The 15,260-nt window shown below is 55.9% G+C and overlaps 5 protein-coding genes across 5 annotated transcripts; 3 read left to right on the forward strand and 2 right to left on the reverse strand.

Moving 5' to 3' along the window:
• Positions 1 to 3,761: 3,761 nt before the first annotated feature.
• CABS01_02831 (uncharacterized protein) lies at positions 3,762 to 4,643 on the forward strand (the record flags this gene model as incomplete). The annotated part of the gene is made up of 1 exon (XM_060536209.1): positions 3,762 to 4,643. One exon carries the CDS (start codon positions 3,762 to 3,764, stop codon positions 4,641 to 4,643), a length of 882 nt encoding a protein of 293 aa, XP_060394121.1.
• A 435-nt stretch (positions 4,644 to 5,078) lies between these two features.
• On the forward strand, positions 5,079 to 7,524 carry CABS01_02832 (uncharacterized protein; the record flags this gene model as incomplete). The annotated part of the gene is made up of 2 exons (XM_060536210.1): positions 5,079 to 5,470; positions 5,664 to 7,524. The coding sequence occupies 2 exons, from the start codon at positions 5,079 to 5,081 to the stop codon at positions 7,522 to 7,524; spliced, it is 2,253 nt and encodes a 750-aa protein (XP_060394122.1).
• A 942-nt stretch (positions 7,525 to 8,466) lies between these two features.
• CABS01_02833 (uncharacterized protein) lies at positions 8,467 to 8,805 on the reverse strand (the record flags this gene model as incomplete). The annotated part of the gene is made up of 1 exon (XM_060536211.1): positions 8,467 to 8,805. One exon carries the CDS (start codon positions 8,803 to 8,805, stop codon positions 8,467 to 8,469), a length of 339 nt encoding a protein of 112 aa, XP_060394123.1.
• A 776-nt stretch (positions 8,806 to 9,581) lies between these two features.
• On the forward strand, positions 9,582 to 11,165 carry CABS01_02834 (uncharacterized protein; the record flags this gene model as incomplete). The annotated part of the gene is made up of 1 exon (XM_060536212.1): positions 9,582 to 11,165. One exon carries the CDS (start codon positions 9,582 to 9,584, stop codon positions 11,163 to 11,165), a length of 1,584 nt encoding a protein of 527 aa, XP_060394124.1.
• A 302-nt stretch (positions 11,166 to 11,467) lies between these two features.
• CABS01_02835 (glycosylhydrolase family 18-9) lies at positions 11,468 to 15,223 on the reverse strand (the record flags this gene model as incomplete). The annotated part of the gene is made up of 6 exons (XM_060536213.1): positions 11,468 to 11,638; positions 11,697 to 12,278; positions 12,335 to 14,279; positions 14,338 to 14,744; positions 14,833 to 14,992; positions 15,075 to 15,223. 6 exons carry the CDS (start codon positions 15,221 to 15,223, stop codon positions 11,468 to 11,470), a joined length of 3,414 nt encoding a protein of 1,137 aa, XP_060394125.1.
• Between the last annotated feature and the right edge of the window lie 37 nt (positions 15,224 to 15,260).

Genomic DNA, 15,260 nt, shown 5'->3' on the forward strand with positions numbered 1-15,260 from the left:
CCGGGCGTCCCGAGTGCACACTCATCGAGACTTCTTTATGAGCGTTGAATGGGGAAGGTGAATCGTGAGCAGAAGCAGATGACTTGCTGGCCTTGTTGTACTTATTCCAGATCCCATCTCTCTTTTTTGACTTGGCCTCTCACCTCACACATTCATTCGCCGTGTGCCCTTTGAAAGCACGACCCGGCCTGTCTGTGAGTTGGAACAATCGACGCGATGAGACCTATCACTGGCTGAGGAGCCTCTCTCAAAGTCGAGTGGGTAAAGTCAGATGAAGGATTAAGGATTCGGGGGAGGGGAGCCATCGGGAGGAGAGAGGAGGTGGTCAATGTGAAACGCAGGAACGGTCCCTGGAAATTATGGAATCAAAGTGGCGCTTCGGAATGGTTCGTTGGCACGCGAGGTTTTGTACAGATGATGAGATTGAATGAGATGGGGGGGGGGGGGGGGGGGGGCGGGGCGGGGGGGGGGGGGGGGGGTGGGGTGGGGGGGGGGGGGGGGGGTGTGGGGGGGGGGGGGGGGGGGGGGGGGGGGGGGGGGGGGGGGGGGGGGGGGGGGGGGGGGGGGGGGGGGGGGCGGTACGCCGGTTTGCGCCACTCAAGACTGCCGCCCGGCGCTGATGAGTGAGTGAGAGAGTCGAGACCTCCCGATCTACGAAAGTACACTGTAAATGACAAGCTCTGATGGGCAGAGGGAACGAGGTGGGCTCTGATTAGTGGGTGTGACGCTGGTGTTGGATTGGAGGGGGGGCTGTGGGTGGGATTTGATGAAAGTGAGATGTTTATTTCGTGAAACGATGAAACATTTTCAACGGGCATGAGATGTCATCGAAGTGAAGAATTTGTTCAACCACGCTCTCCTTTACTAACTCATGCACGCCGGAGGGATCATCAACGTCGTGTCGCCAGGCCAAGAGACGAACCCGCGTAGTGAGTTCTTCACAAACATGTTCATCGAGAGGACGCAGGTCCATACTCAAAACCCAACCCATCACCTCGCATGCAGTCCGCTGGGCGCTGTACTGCGTAATGAACATGCGTCACTCAGGACCATCGACTGGGTTACAAGTCACCACATACAGCGCGGTAGAATGGAGGGGGCCACGGGGGGTTGCACACGGCGCGGTACCATCCAACGAAGCGCAGGCCGGGAAGGGTAGGAACTTTGCAGTTTGGCTTGGCGTCGCTGGCCCGGGACAGCACCTCACTTGCTCCCCGGGCCCTGGACCCCTCCAGGAGATGTCCTAGTGTCGGCTTGCACGCCGTGCGAGATATTCGTTGGCTTGGGGGTGTTATTCGCTGAGGGTACTTGGACTGAAGTGCTGCACTGCGGTGCCTGCATGTTGCCTCCCGCGTCCTGCATGCTGCGGTCCAGGTTTAGGCTCAGCGGTTCGCACTCTCTTAGCACATCCAAGCAAATACTTAGTGTCACAGTACTGTGTAAGTATGACTGCAGTCAACAGAGGTCCATGTCTGAACGTCGTCGGGGATGAAGCTCGGGAGAAAGCCCCGTCATTTGGCTGAGGCGTTGGCCCGTCGTCTGATGGCTGAGACGTACACAGGAGCAGTGGCGGACGGGCCCCTGGGCGGGGACTCGAGGAAGGCTCTAGCTTCTGCTTGACTGATGTCTTCCCTGGTTGTCTATTGTCTCTCTGTCCATCTGGCACATGGACAGCATGCTAAAGTCCGATGACAGCGACTGGCGTTCGATGTTCCCCGTCCGTGTCTGGGCCCTGGGACAGCGGCCGGGCTGGATCATGGATGTGAGGAGAGGGGATGTGTGGTGCCAGACGGACGCCCGATGAGACCCTATTCCGCCCAAGGTGCATGGTAAACTTGGCCCCAGAGGCTTGCATGTAAGGACATGTAAGGTACAGGTCCGCTCCTTGGTGATCTTCCCGCGGGACGAGTGGTAAGTGCCGGGTTATGTGGTTTTCCCATGTGGAGATGATGGAGAGTAGTGTAGCTCCCTCACTTCGTCTGTGATTCATCTTGGGGATTTGCGTTGAATTCTGTGGTCTCGACTCTTAAGCCCTTGGATGTTTCTTGTTTTCTCGTTTTGTTTCTTCCTCTCCTCTTTTTTTTCTTCTCCCTCTCGTCTGGTTCTTCAGTTTTGTCGACCACTTGTTTTTCTGTTGTCATTTCTTGATTTCAAGGAAGATTTGTTGCTTTCTTGATCCTTTTCTCGAGGTCGTTGTTCGTGGGGTCCAGCAACGTTTTGTTTGTGAATTACCCTTTTCAGCCAGCCAGCCAGCCTGTGCTTCCGATTCCCTCCCCACCACCACGCCCATCATCCCGAGTCACGAAACGAGGAACGGCACTTGGCCTCTGCGACGGCCTGGCTTTGGACGTGTTGATTAGTCCAGAGTTTCTGTTTTCATATATCATCAGCTGGAAACACGACCGATAGTCCATTCATCGCTTGACGATAGCTTTGAGTCAGCCTCTTATTGTCGTTGATTCCGAGTCCCCGCCGGCATCGAGGAAAGTATATCGGAACTTTGAGAGATCTTGCCGGACTCCGCTGCATCATACCCACTCCGCCGACTTCGAACACGACTTGCGAGCGAGCCGGCACCTTGACGTTAGTATCCGAATCGTATGCTATCGGCACTGGAACCCATGGAAGACTGAAAGAAAGAAACCTGGAATTATTCATTGTCGTCGAAAAGGAAGCAAGAAGGTCCAAGTCTAGGTCCAGATCCAGGTCCAGGTCCAGGATACCGCCAACTCCCAGGTGGTGCACACTCGAGCCCATTCCCGGTCACAGCGTTCGAAACGAGGAGAGAGAGCCCCCTCCACTTCTTTTCCCCAGCGAGTCGAAAAGGAAAACCAAAAGACAAATTCATGCGAAGAGAGAGGCGATAAGCATATTCAAGGAGATCCTATTCGGGAGCAGACCCGAAACATCAGACTGAAGTTGTGAAGCGCGGACGACAGCGACGCTGTAAGAGAGGGACAAGGGACGAGAGACGCGGCGGGCTGTCATTGACTGCTCGGTCTGGTTCCTTTTTCCTGCGTCTGGAGTGTTTCTCAGTGGGAGTTTCTCGAGTTGAGAGAGGCCCGGGAGTCTCTTTTCGGTCGCCGAAGTAAGGGATATTTAACATCTTTGTGTCCGGTTCCCTTGCAAGCCCTTGGGGGTTCTCTTTTGAGAAAGATCCAGGCCAGGTGTAAGCAGCATTCGCTTTGCCTTGCCTTGCTTTGCTTTGCTTTCTCCCGTCTTTCGAAACGGTGCAACTAAAGCGGCAGCGTTAGCAGCAACGATAGCAGCATTGCTCGACCACGGACCGTTGCGACAACCGAGTCGACTGCGAGCATACGACAAAGTCATCGAGCCGAGGGTGTTTCGCCAATTCCCCAAGCGAAAAGGAAAGAGTTTGGTCCGCGTCGCATCGCATTCAAGCCACTTCTTTGTGGTAATACTCCTCCGTGGTGTTGGGTGCACCGCGATTGGTGGGGTTGCAATCTCTTGACGGGCGGGCAGTCTGTGAGTGCTGGGTTCTTGGAAGAGGATTTGAGTGAGAAGAAGAAGCGAGTGGGGAGACGGACGACCCCTGGTGGGAAATTGCACTTGCGGCGTCTGCGGGTGCTTGATCGCCGTCGGCTGTCACTTTTGCCTTTCTTAGCACTTAACAGCTGGTGCTAAGAACAGGAAAGCTGACCTAAGAAAGAAGCGTCTTAGGTAAGGAGGCCAGCACCTCAAGCGAGAAGGACGAGCGAAAAAGTACAGCACTCTGTAAAAAGAGAGAGAAGCGACAAAAGATGTGGGACGCCTCTTCAGGTGAAAGTCGCGGTGGAGCGGGGGCGGGGCCAACCGCTATAACGGGCCTGCAATTAGAGGGCAGGGTGGGTCCGGGGACCGACGCCCTATCAAGGTCCCGGTCAGGTACCAACGGCGGTGCTGGTGCTGGTGCTGGTGCATTTGGTCCTGGTGTTGGCGGTGCTGGTGGTGCAATTGGCCGTCGGACGAACAGCCTGAAAACGACGGGCAGCCCTCAAAAGAAGTTGACGCCGCCGCCGCAGCTACGCGAGAGGAATCTTCTCAAGTCTGGTTCTGTCTCCGTCACCGGTTCTCTCTCTTCCGTCACTGGCTCTGTCACGCGCGAACGCGACCTGGAAGGTCACCTTGGACAACTTGGAGCTCATCCCTACCACCGCCAACCATCCACTCCAACATCCCAGCAGCAGCAGCAGCAGCCACGACACCAACACCACACGTCAACTTCCACGACAACACAACAAATCAGGGTGCATCTACGAGGAGGAGGAAGTGCCGGCCAACATCACCAGCAGTACCAACCCGTCCAGCCATATCAGTATCAGGTCCCCGGACAAAGAGGAGGAGGACCACCACCAGCTCCAACATCCGGAGCAGCATCTCGAAGTCGAGACACCATTGCCAACTACAACAGGCTCCGTCGCGAGACCCAGCACAGCTCCACGAGCACTTTGCACCACCAGAACTACTGGCCCGATAACTTTCGCAACCCGCGCGGCGGACTCGGCATTGAGCACAACAACAACAACAAAACAACCACCACGAGATCGAATTCGACAGCGACAAACCCGAGGAACGACACGCAGTCCCGAACCGGTGGCATCCAGAAACGTGCCCTCGAAGAGAGTGGTGTTGCTGAAGAGTGAGTATTTCCATACATTCCCTCCCCCCTTCCCCCGAATACACCGTACGATATTCCACCCAAAATGCACAATGCAATGTGATGAGAAGAAAGAGGAAAGAGCAAAGAGCGGAAGAGAGCAGGAGAAGGCGAGAGAAATGGAAAGATCAACCTCAACCACACCACACCAAGAGAAGGAGCAGCTTGGAGCTTGGACACCCGTTCCTGCCCGTTGCGATATTGACTTTTTCGCGCCCTTCTCCCACGCGCCTCCTCAACGAACTCAACGAAGCTCAAGCGGCGGCCAAGCTCAAGCTCAAGCTCAAACCAAAATCCCCCCAAGATTTCCAATATTCGCAATCGAACCCGCCCGCCACTCGAGCCTTCCGCCCGGCCAGATGAGGTGAAGCTCTTTTTCAAGGTTTCCTGGCGTCAAGGCCAGTCGTACCATGGGCTCACCATGGCGGCAGCAACCTCGTCCTCGCGCATGCTCCTCGTCCATCGCGACTTTTCCCGCAACCTCGACCACGTCGCTGGCATCTCGGCCTCCTTCTCTTGCAACCTCTCTGCCCTTCAAGATACTCTTGAGAACGCCTTTCAAAACGCTCTTGCTAACATCTCGCGCTCCCGCAGCACTCTCGACGACCTCCTTCCCCCGCGCAACCTCTACAAGAACCACCGCGATACCTCTGGCGTCTGGCGCCCTGCTTCCTCCATCTACTCCGACGGCGACAACTACACCTCCCCCATCTCGCCAAACTTCGCAAACGTGGCTGCCCGAAACACCTACACCTCCGCCGTGGCGGACATCTCTCCCCCGAGCTCTCCTGACATGGAAGCTCACAGAGATGGGTAAGTCGAGCCCAGTCATTCCTACCAAAAGGCGCAGTGTCGAGCAGCAACACAAAACGTTGGGTTTGTCTGAGAAGTCTTATTCTTCGCTCTCAAAACCCACGTGGAATGTGTCTTGTCTCGTCTCGCTTTTTGGATAGTGATTCACTTGCAAGTCAACCAACCACCCACTAACCATGTGCCTCTACTTCAGAACCCCCACGCAGGGCCGCGGGAATGTCTCGCCCATGGACGAGAGCCCGGACATGTCGCAGCTCGATATCAACGGCGCCCATGGCCAAAACGGCCAGCATCACCAGGCTCCGCAAAAGACGAACATCCCCATGATGCGCCGAGAACGTCGCAAGAATCAAGAAGCTGCGGCTCACACTCTCCGAGAGACCAAATCCCAGCAACGGCTGCGGATCCAGCGCGAGACCAAGTGGGATGATGTGACGGGCGAACCCACGTCCCAGACCACGGGCCGTGCGGGTCAAGTCAGGCCACAAGAGTACGCCCAGGAGTTTGGTTCAAATTCGCAGTTCGGCAAGTCCCCGGCCGCAATGAGAGCCATGCAGAACGCACCACAGGCGCAGCAAACCTTTGGTGATCGTCTGCGAAGGTTGAGGCCCGTCGGCGGAAGCCCAAAGCAACAGCAACCCCAGCAGCCGCAGTCGCCGCCTCAGTCATCAACGACACCCGATGTCATTGACGAGCGCCCACCATGGCGAGGTGCAAGCGGACGAGCACCCATTGTGAGTCCAGTCCGTGACACGAAGCCTGCAGCACCTCTCAACATCCCGCCCAAGAGCACCAGACGCGCCGCCGTTGGGCCTCGGCTGCCCATCGCAGGTGTCAATTCACCACTGTCCCCTGTCAGCCCCTCTGGATCTGAAACGTCACCGCGGTCGAGGACGCCCACCATCAGAACTGTCTTCAACGCTCCCCGCCAGCTGACTACTGCTTCTACCGCCTCATCTCCCTCCGCCGCTCGCACCCCTCCACCCGCACAGTCGGCATATCCCAGTCCTCCCAACTCGGGCGCTGGAGTCCAATCGCCCGTACATGCGACGCCCGAAGCCACTAATGACGCCAATGTCACGAAGAGACAACCCCCATCCCTGATGGGCCTGCCTTCTGCCCCTAATGCACATCTCGGCCTCGACAAGGCTATACGAAGAAAGCCTCCTCCTGCCAACTCGCATGCGCTTCACGCTCCGCAGCCCTCCTATTCTTCAAGTGTCTACTCAGAGCAGACTGTTCACGCACCCGCCAGCACTCACGAAAAGTCGCCGCCGCGCGCTCCTGCAGCAGCACAACGCGAAGCTGCCGCTGCCGCTGCAGCCAAGCCGACTGACCCCTGGGCTCAGCCTCCCTCGAGATTCAGCGTCACTACATACGCGACTTCCGCAGATCCCGATACCCCTCGCGAATCCGCAGAGTCGGATCGGCCTCCGGTGCCTTCGCTCCCGACGCCACCGCAACAGCAAAAGGACGGTGTAATGAACCGCAGACGACCTCCTGTACTCAAGTCCACCAGCCCTTCCATCAACCCAGACCAGCCCATCGTCATCTCCATGTCGTCCCCCTACATGTCGGGCGCCTTCACCGAGGACACTTCGCCGCCGCCTGCCCGAACCCAGCTGCCCAGCCAAAAGCAGCCGCTGCCTAGAACGAGCTCTGCCAGCCTGTACAGCAACTCGAGCCGCCCGGAGTCGGTTTGGTCTACTAGCAAAGCCTTGCCTCCGCCGCCGACCGAGCTCTCGATGGTCAACGATCGCGTGGGCTACCTCAACGCTCGGTTGGAGTCGTTGGGCAATCGCCGCATCAACATCAACCAGGCCATTAAGCAAATGACAGAGCTCATGCCGACCGACAGTATCCTGGCCAGTGAGGCTGTCCTCAGGAAACGCGAGGCCGAGAAGCGCAAGGTGGAGGCTCTCAAGGTTGAGCTCGCTGAGGTTCAGCGTGAAGAGTACGAGATTGGCCTCAAGTTGCACAGAGCCTACAAGAGAATGGATCGCAATGCAGAATACGAGCCGACGACGCTCTGGGTGCGGAGAGTTACTGGCTAGCCAATCCTAGCCCGTCATGGTGAGAGGGAGAGTGAGTGAGTGAGAGCTTGTATGATATTTTCGGGCCCTGTTCATACCGGCAGTTCGGACGGCTGCTTATTTTTGGTGCAGCTTGGGTCGCGGACACTGGCGGAAGCGTTTCAGAGGAGTTTACACTGTTGAAAAAAAGCTGGACAGTACAGTGTATTGCGAGTACGGAGTTTGATGGCCCTGACTTGCGCTTTTTCCTTTGCATTACCTTCTTTGGGGAATCAGGTTGCGACTAGGGCATGGTTAATGGGATGAATTGGGGCGTCTCTTGGCAGATGAAGTTTTTGTTTCTATTCTTTTGTTTTTGATACCTATTTTTCTTCGAGAACTGTAGAACAGAATTCTAGAAACCCTTTTTCTCAATCACTCAAGAACCATCAACCCCAACCAGAGTTTGTCTGTCTCGTAACTCACTGTGAAGCCGTTTGCTCGGTGACCCAATGTTTTGAAACACTGAGGTGTTGGGATGGAGAGTGACGGCGCATAAAAATGTGGAGAGACAGTCGAGAGAACCCTGAAGGCTATAGATAGATTCGAAGGGTGTCGATGGGATTTCGCAGGCTCTGCTGAGACTTATGAGTCCAAGAAAAAAAAGATTCTGCAAGGAATTTCTGAAAGAGTGAGGTTTCTATCGTTCTGAAATGCTGGAAATCACAGCGACTCTCCGTACTTACTTTGAAGCTGTCATTTACGACATGGATTGACCTTGGCCATGGGTATTGTGGATGAAGAGCACAGAGAACGACAGTCTGAAATTTGGGAATAGCGTCACTATGGACAGACGTCGAGCAAATGAACTCATGAAGTCGATTGTATGGAAGCGAGTACAGTCAATTATATAAAGTAAGAAACAATATAATGTGATTTGAGTGATCTACCAACTGCGGCTCTATATGTCTTGATATCTCTTAACTATTCCACCTCTCCTTCAAAACCGAATCCAAATCTACATAACAAAGGGTCGGCAGCCGGTACCATCACACATCCACGTCCGATCTCACCATCACTCAACGACTTGAGCAACCCATGCCCAAGCCTCGGAGTCTTAAATCCCCTTGCAACCTCTCCCCTTCTCGCCCCACGACCTCCTCTCACCATCCCATCCAGCCCAGATCCTCTAGTCGCATCAACACCATTAGATAACCTCGTCCCCTTGAACCCTCTATTCCTCCTCACAGCCAAAGCGCCAGCAAAGCCCGCAAGAACCGCCAACCATATCAAAACACTATACACGCCCACCAGAATCTTCATTTTGAACCGGAACCGTATCGCGGGCCGTGACCGTGTACATGGGTATAAATAGTTCTTCCTCGGACCGGACCCCCGTCCTCTGGATGCCCCGTCTGCTCATTTGTCTGGGCAGATGCTTGTTGCGGAAGTGGTGGACGAGGGCAAATGCGCAGCCAGCTGAGAGATGTCAGCTGAGTACTGAGCATTAAATGGGTATAACGTACATTATGCAACAAAATGTGAGCTGCTACCAGTACCTGCCGAGGCAAAAGTAAGTAGTTCCAATGATCAACGCCCCGACTGGGAACAGGCTACTTGTATTATTGGCAGGAAAGAGCCTGGTGCTCATCCTCAAAATACTATATTGATTTTCCCGAAGAGATATATTTCATTTAACTCGTGGTGGATATAATTCTAAGTAAACATCTTTTCATCGAAGAAAGTGAATTCTTTGTGAGTCATCTGTACAAGACTATAATTTTGATAAAATAATATAGTACTTATTTAGCACTTGAATCAATTTGCTTTTTGAAGCTTGCTTTGACACAAATATGCTGACTGCTTCCACCGAGATGGACATAATTCGATATAAAGATATTTCGAGATAGGGTACTTAGTTGCCAAGCGTGGGGACACGACCCGCTTCTACATTAGGCAGTAAGCCGAAGTGGGATGCGACTGCGACTGCAACTCCCTCTTCCCAAGGTACCTTAAGCTGCCCAAGTCAAGCTATTAAAAGGCAGCCCTCCGGCCAATTTTGTTCCTTTTGGCTTCCTTCCGTCAATTTCACAAACACCATGTCTATTCCAGACAACTACTATATAACCGTGGAACCATACTTGGGACACGGAAACAAGACAGGAGACAAACAATACTTGGCACATATCCTGGAATCCTGGAGCACCGACATCGACCCCGACAATGATATCGGTTGGGCCCTACACTGGGCTATCTTTCAAGCAGACGATGCCGCTGTCCAGATGATGATAGATGCTGGCGTAGACCCCAATACGCGAGACAAACAGGATCCCGGCTTCACACCACTCCTGGCCGCCTCGCAGCATGGCAGACTCGAGATGGCTCGTCTATTCTGGGAACGAGTCGGCCCTGACGGGCGCTTCATTCCCAGAAAGAGAGGCCAACCTGGACCCGACTGTTTACAAGTCGCTGCCAGGAACAACCACGCAGATCTTACTGCCTACTTCCTCGGCGCCTGGGACGGTTGGGACGACCAAGAGATGCGCAGGGCGCTGCTTGACGCGGCATCAGCCTGGTGTGATGATACAGTGCCACTTCTTCTGGCTCATCCCGGCGCCACATACGGCCCCGAGGTTATCCAAGATGCTCTGGCAAGGGCGGTCGGCAAGAGGATGATTCTCCCCGAACGCGAAACAAAACCAGCACCAACCACTGCAGATGCTACACGTCAGCAAAAGCTGGTCGGTCGCCTCATCGACGCAGGCGGAGATCCAGACGGCGAAGACCCCCGTTTCCATCAACCACTTATCCACGCCACAGTACATTCACATGAGTGTATCGGCGGCCTCAGCGGCCTCCTGGAGAAGGGAGCGAACCCCAATCGACCAGACGCTCGCGGAAGGACCGCTCTTCACTACGTGTTCAGTCCACTCAGTCGTCAGCTCCCCGACGCTACTGCTCTTCAGTTTCTTCTTAGGCACGGCGCGCTTCCTGATCTCGGAGACGAAGCTGGGGAGACACCGCTCCACGCCGCCGCGAAGACGGGAACTTTCCCGCAGCTGGAAATCTGTCTTTCGCACTGCCGCGCGCCGAAGTCGGAGAGCATACAACTACGGAACGCTCACGGTGAATCGTTATTGCACTACGCCGCGTCAGGGGGGCAGAGAACCACAGTGGAATTCTTGTTGAACTCCGGCCTGGACGCCAACGTGGCCAGCAGCAACGGATGGACGCCTCTCCTGTGCGCCCTGTCTCCGACAGCGGGGAAGACCGCGCATGATATGTGCTTTACGACCGACTTTCTACTCCAGAATGGCGCCAGCGCTGGCGTCGTGACGGACGAGGGATGGACCGCTCTTCATGCCTTGGCATCTTGGCCAGCAGTGCAAGATCCAGATCTCAGGGCAGAGGTAGCGAAGCTCGCAAAAAGACTCATCGAGAGCGGCTCCCCCGTTGACGTCAAGTCGAGGGCCATTCGGAGCCCTTATACCACTTCTAACACTCTGCACGATGTCTGGGGTTTCCGCATGCGAGACTTTGTTCAGAGGGCTATTCCATCGGCACAGGACCTGGGCCAAGCAGATAGCACTACGTCGCTGGCATGGGCCAGGAGATGCAAGTCGATGGATGTTGTAAACGTCTTGTCGGCGCACTTAGCCTCGGCTGGCGGTGAGAGTGCTTGATGTTAGCTACTTGGTAGGCATCCGTCTGCCTAAGAACCTCTTGGAAAGAAATAAAGGCTGGTATAGTCGAGGTAAAGCTCCCAGATTCAAAGAAAAGCGTTGTGAAATATAATACAATAAATTATCTCTTGCTTGTCATTACCTTATTTGTTAAGAAAGAAATGCTTTCTTTTCCTCAACAGACGGCTTACCTCGCTCAGTAGAATGCATAAGTACTATAGCGAATTAGGGTCCTGAGCCTCTTGAAGCTTTCATCTTCTCCTCGCCATGTCTTCGAAGCCAACTCTCATGGTTCTCGGCCCTCACGCAAAGGGGTCTCGAGGGGTGAAGTCGTATTGACTTCCGTCAATCAAGAAGTTGACGGTTTGCGTGATGACGCCCCATGCCGGGTGAGCCATTCCGCCGCGCAGTAGCATCCCCGCGTTGTTGGGATCAAGATCTTGATTCCCCCCGTTGTTGACCGTGGCACCACCCTATCATCATGTCAGCTTTTTCACCATCGAAACCCGGCATTCGGAAACAGAAACTCACCGTCAGGATCAAGTTCAACCCCCGCGTGGCGAGGTACCCATCATCAAACAACATCCTGCTCCAACGCTGGAACCTCTCGAAGAAAGTCTGGTCGGCCGGCAACTGGTCGCTCGGCAGGTCCGTCTCGGCCCCGACGTACCAGAGCTCCTCGTCGGGACACCCGAACCCGTCCCGCGTCGACGCCGTGTTCTCCACGCGCCACGCCTGCCCGGGCTGCGCGTCCGTGTCGTACCCGTGGAACACCTGCACCGACTGGATCCCGACGCGCGTGCGCCCGTCCACGTGCGCGATCCAGTTGGTCCTCTCGTTGACGTGGAAGTGGAACACGACGAAGCGCTCCTCGTTGCCCTCCGAGTTGTCCCGGAACCTGTTCAGCTCGGAGCCCGTCGGGACGCCGGGCGTGTCGCCGATCCAGTAGGCCAGCTCGAGCATCGGACCGCCCTGGGCGTTGACGTGCTGCCAGCGCGCGTAGTGCAGGCTGAGCTCGTTGTTTAGGATGCCCTCGAGGATCGCGGACATATCCGGCCGGCCGGCGCCGATGTTTTGGAGCCAGGTTATATGGCGGGACGCGAGCGTCGAGAGCTGTAGATGTTAGCATGGAATCGAGGAGGGATATCAGATTAGGAAGCTTCACTTACGTTCTTGGAATTCCTTGACAGATCCCTCTCCTCCCGCTTGGTCGCCGTAAGGAGCTGACAGAACGTGGTCTCCGTCCTTGCCGCCCGCCTCAACCCGGGCCCGGCATCAATGGGGTTCATAAAGACATATCGCATCAGGGCGTTCGGGTCCATCCCCTCGTGATTCGCGTAGTACGTCCTGATGTTACCAGACTGCAGCTCCGTATCGTACGCCCCGGCAAATATCTCATCGTACACCAGGCTCAGGGGCTCCAGCATCGACTGGGACGCCGTGAGCAGCAGAGCGCCGAATAGGACCATCCTCGTGAACCGATCCTCTTCGCAGTCCGTGGCCCTGCCGTGAAGAGACCGGTACTCAGCGGCCTCGCGCTTGAGGTCGCGCTTGAGGTCGCGCTTGGTGAAAGTGTTGCCAAACATGTTGCCCTCGGACGGGTTCAGGATGGTCGCCGGGCACGTCGGGTTCTCCATGTACCCCTCGAGAAGAAGCTGGAACTCCTTATTCTGCTTCCCTCCAAAGGGGTCGTCGTCGCCGCGCGGGACGATAGGCTTGGGCGGCTCGCAGCAGTACGCCCTCGCGCCGCCGAAGCAGCCGTTCTCGGCGTTCATGCCGCCCACCTCGGTCGCCAGCTTGATCTGGCCGGCCGGGCAGCTGTCCTCGCAGATGAAGTCCTGGCTGAACCGCGGCGGGCTGCCCTTCTTCACCCAGTCGCACTTTGAAAAGTCTGACGGTTTGGGCTCCTGGCAGCAGTAGTGCTTCGTACCCGATATGCACGGCTGCTCGCCTCCCGCGGCGAGCCTGGACGAGAAGATCTTGTTCGGGTAGTCGGACGGGCAGTCCTGGTTGCACGTCGGCGCCTCGCCCACCCACTTGCACATCCCGTAGGACGCGGTGGCCGCCACGTTGGTGCAGCACGCGGCCTGGTGGGAGAAGTTGCAGCCGACGCGCAGCGAGCCGACCTTGACCTCGCCGTCCTCGCACCCGGGCTTGCAGACACCGCTGTTCCTGTGCCCGCGCCACTCGCAGGTGGGCATCGGCTGGTCGGCGGGGCAGCAGAGCTTGTCGACGCCGCCGTCGAGGCAGTTCTCACCGTTGAGCATGATCTCCTTGTGGCCGTTGCGCTGCACCGTCTTGAAGCCGGCCGGGCAGTCCTGGTAGCAGCCGGACCACCGGCACAGCTCCGCGACCTTGGGCGGCTCGGTGGAGGGCAAGGCCGGCACGAACTTGGGCGGGTCCATGACCTTGCGGCCGACGGCGGACGTCAGGGCCTTGATGTTGGTTCCGTCCTTGTCGTCCTGGCTCATGGCCCAGACCATGACGCCAGGGATGCACTGCCCGCGGATGATGTTGGACTTGAGCCTCCACGTCGCCAGGTCGTCGAACGTCGTCCACTGATCGCCCCACGTCACGGACTTGACGGCGGCCTCGCGGTGCAGCGTGGGCGTGAGGCTATTCTTGCTCACGATGTCGGCGATCTCGGGGTGTAGCAGCACGCCAGTCGTGCCGGAGCACTCGCCTGCGTTGCCTCCGGAGCTTACAACGCACCCGGGGGTGTTACACCCGGCGTTCTGGAGCGTGAAGCTTCGGCTGTAGAAGGACATGCCGAAGGTGACCTTTTCCGGCTTGATGTCGTTCCGCCACAGCAGGTCGAGCGCGTCTTGGATCTCAGTCATGTTGGTATGTGAGTTGGCGTAAGGGCCGGTCCACTTGTTGTCGATATCCCAGGATCCGTGGATATCGTAGCTCATGATATTGAACCAGTCGACATGCTTCTCAAGGTTCTTGATATCGAAGTGCTGTAGGTACCAGAAACTCGACGGCAGAGTCAGGGACACAGACTTCTTTTGGTCACCGCTGTGCATCCTGTCGGCCAGGGACTTCATGAAGGTGACAAAGTTCTTGAAGTCTGCTCCCTTTCCAAAGCGGTCGTCGGCAACTGGATACTCCCTGTGACACACCCAGAGGTCAGCATTATATCCTGGAGTGCTGTGGCTTGGCGACTTACCAGTCAATGTCAATACCATCAAACCCATACTTGTTCATCAACTTGATGAGAGAGTCAATGAACTTCTTGGTCCCATCGGTCGAGCCAGCCATGTCACTGAAGGTGGACTGCGTTGGGCCGGGGTCATTGAAAGCCCACCCGCCGACGGCGATCCAGATCTTGATATCCGGCTGGATCAGTTTGATGGCGCTTATTCTTTGCATGAAATCCGCCGTCTGCGAGTCGCCAGCCTTGATCTCAAAGGTACTAGGGTCGATCGTCGCGAAAGAGAAGATGATGTCGGTGTAATATCCGAATGGGATTTCCTCTGGCAGCATACCGTAGCAAGGACGGTTGGTCGTAGACCAGGCCTCGTAGTAGCCGATCACACGGGTGATAGGTGTATCATTGACGGCGCATGATGGCCGCTAGATACAGCAAAATTGACAATGATCAGCCCGTTGTTCGAAGACAGAACTCATTCAATGTCTATGAGTTCGAAAGGTGTGAACCCACCTTGACAGTCTCATCACCACAGAAGTCCTTTGTAGTACCGCAGAAGCCAAACTTGCTGCAGCAGACGTTGAGAGGGCATGTTTCGGCCTTGCTCCATTTCGGGTCATCCCATCCTGGGTTGCAGTCTGCCTTGAAGTCGCATGTACTGACACAATCCGTACTAGATAGCGCCAATTACATCAGCTACTGCGTTGCCAAAGAGTCTGCAAGCTTTCTACCAGCAGCAAAGGGCTCCCACTTACCCGCAATAATCAGGGCCCGTACCACAGACTCCGTACTTGGAACAGCATCCAATGGGACACAGCTGTGTGGCGCTACATTCAGGGGCTTGCTGAAGAGACAGCTGCAAGAAAGAGACAAAAGAAAAGAGAATGAGCAGAAATTTGGCCATAATGAAGGAGCCAAGCTAGAAGCAATGACAGAAGTGT

Source organism: Colletotrichum abscissum, assembly GCF_030869225.1.
Source record: "Colletotrichum abscissum strain IMI 504890 chromosome Unknown Scaffold_5.1, whole genome shotgun sequence".
Classification (NCBI taxonomy): domain Eukaryota; kingdom Fungi; phylum Ascomycota; class Sordariomycetes; order Glomerellales; family Glomerellaceae; genus Colletotrichum; species Colletotrichum abscissum.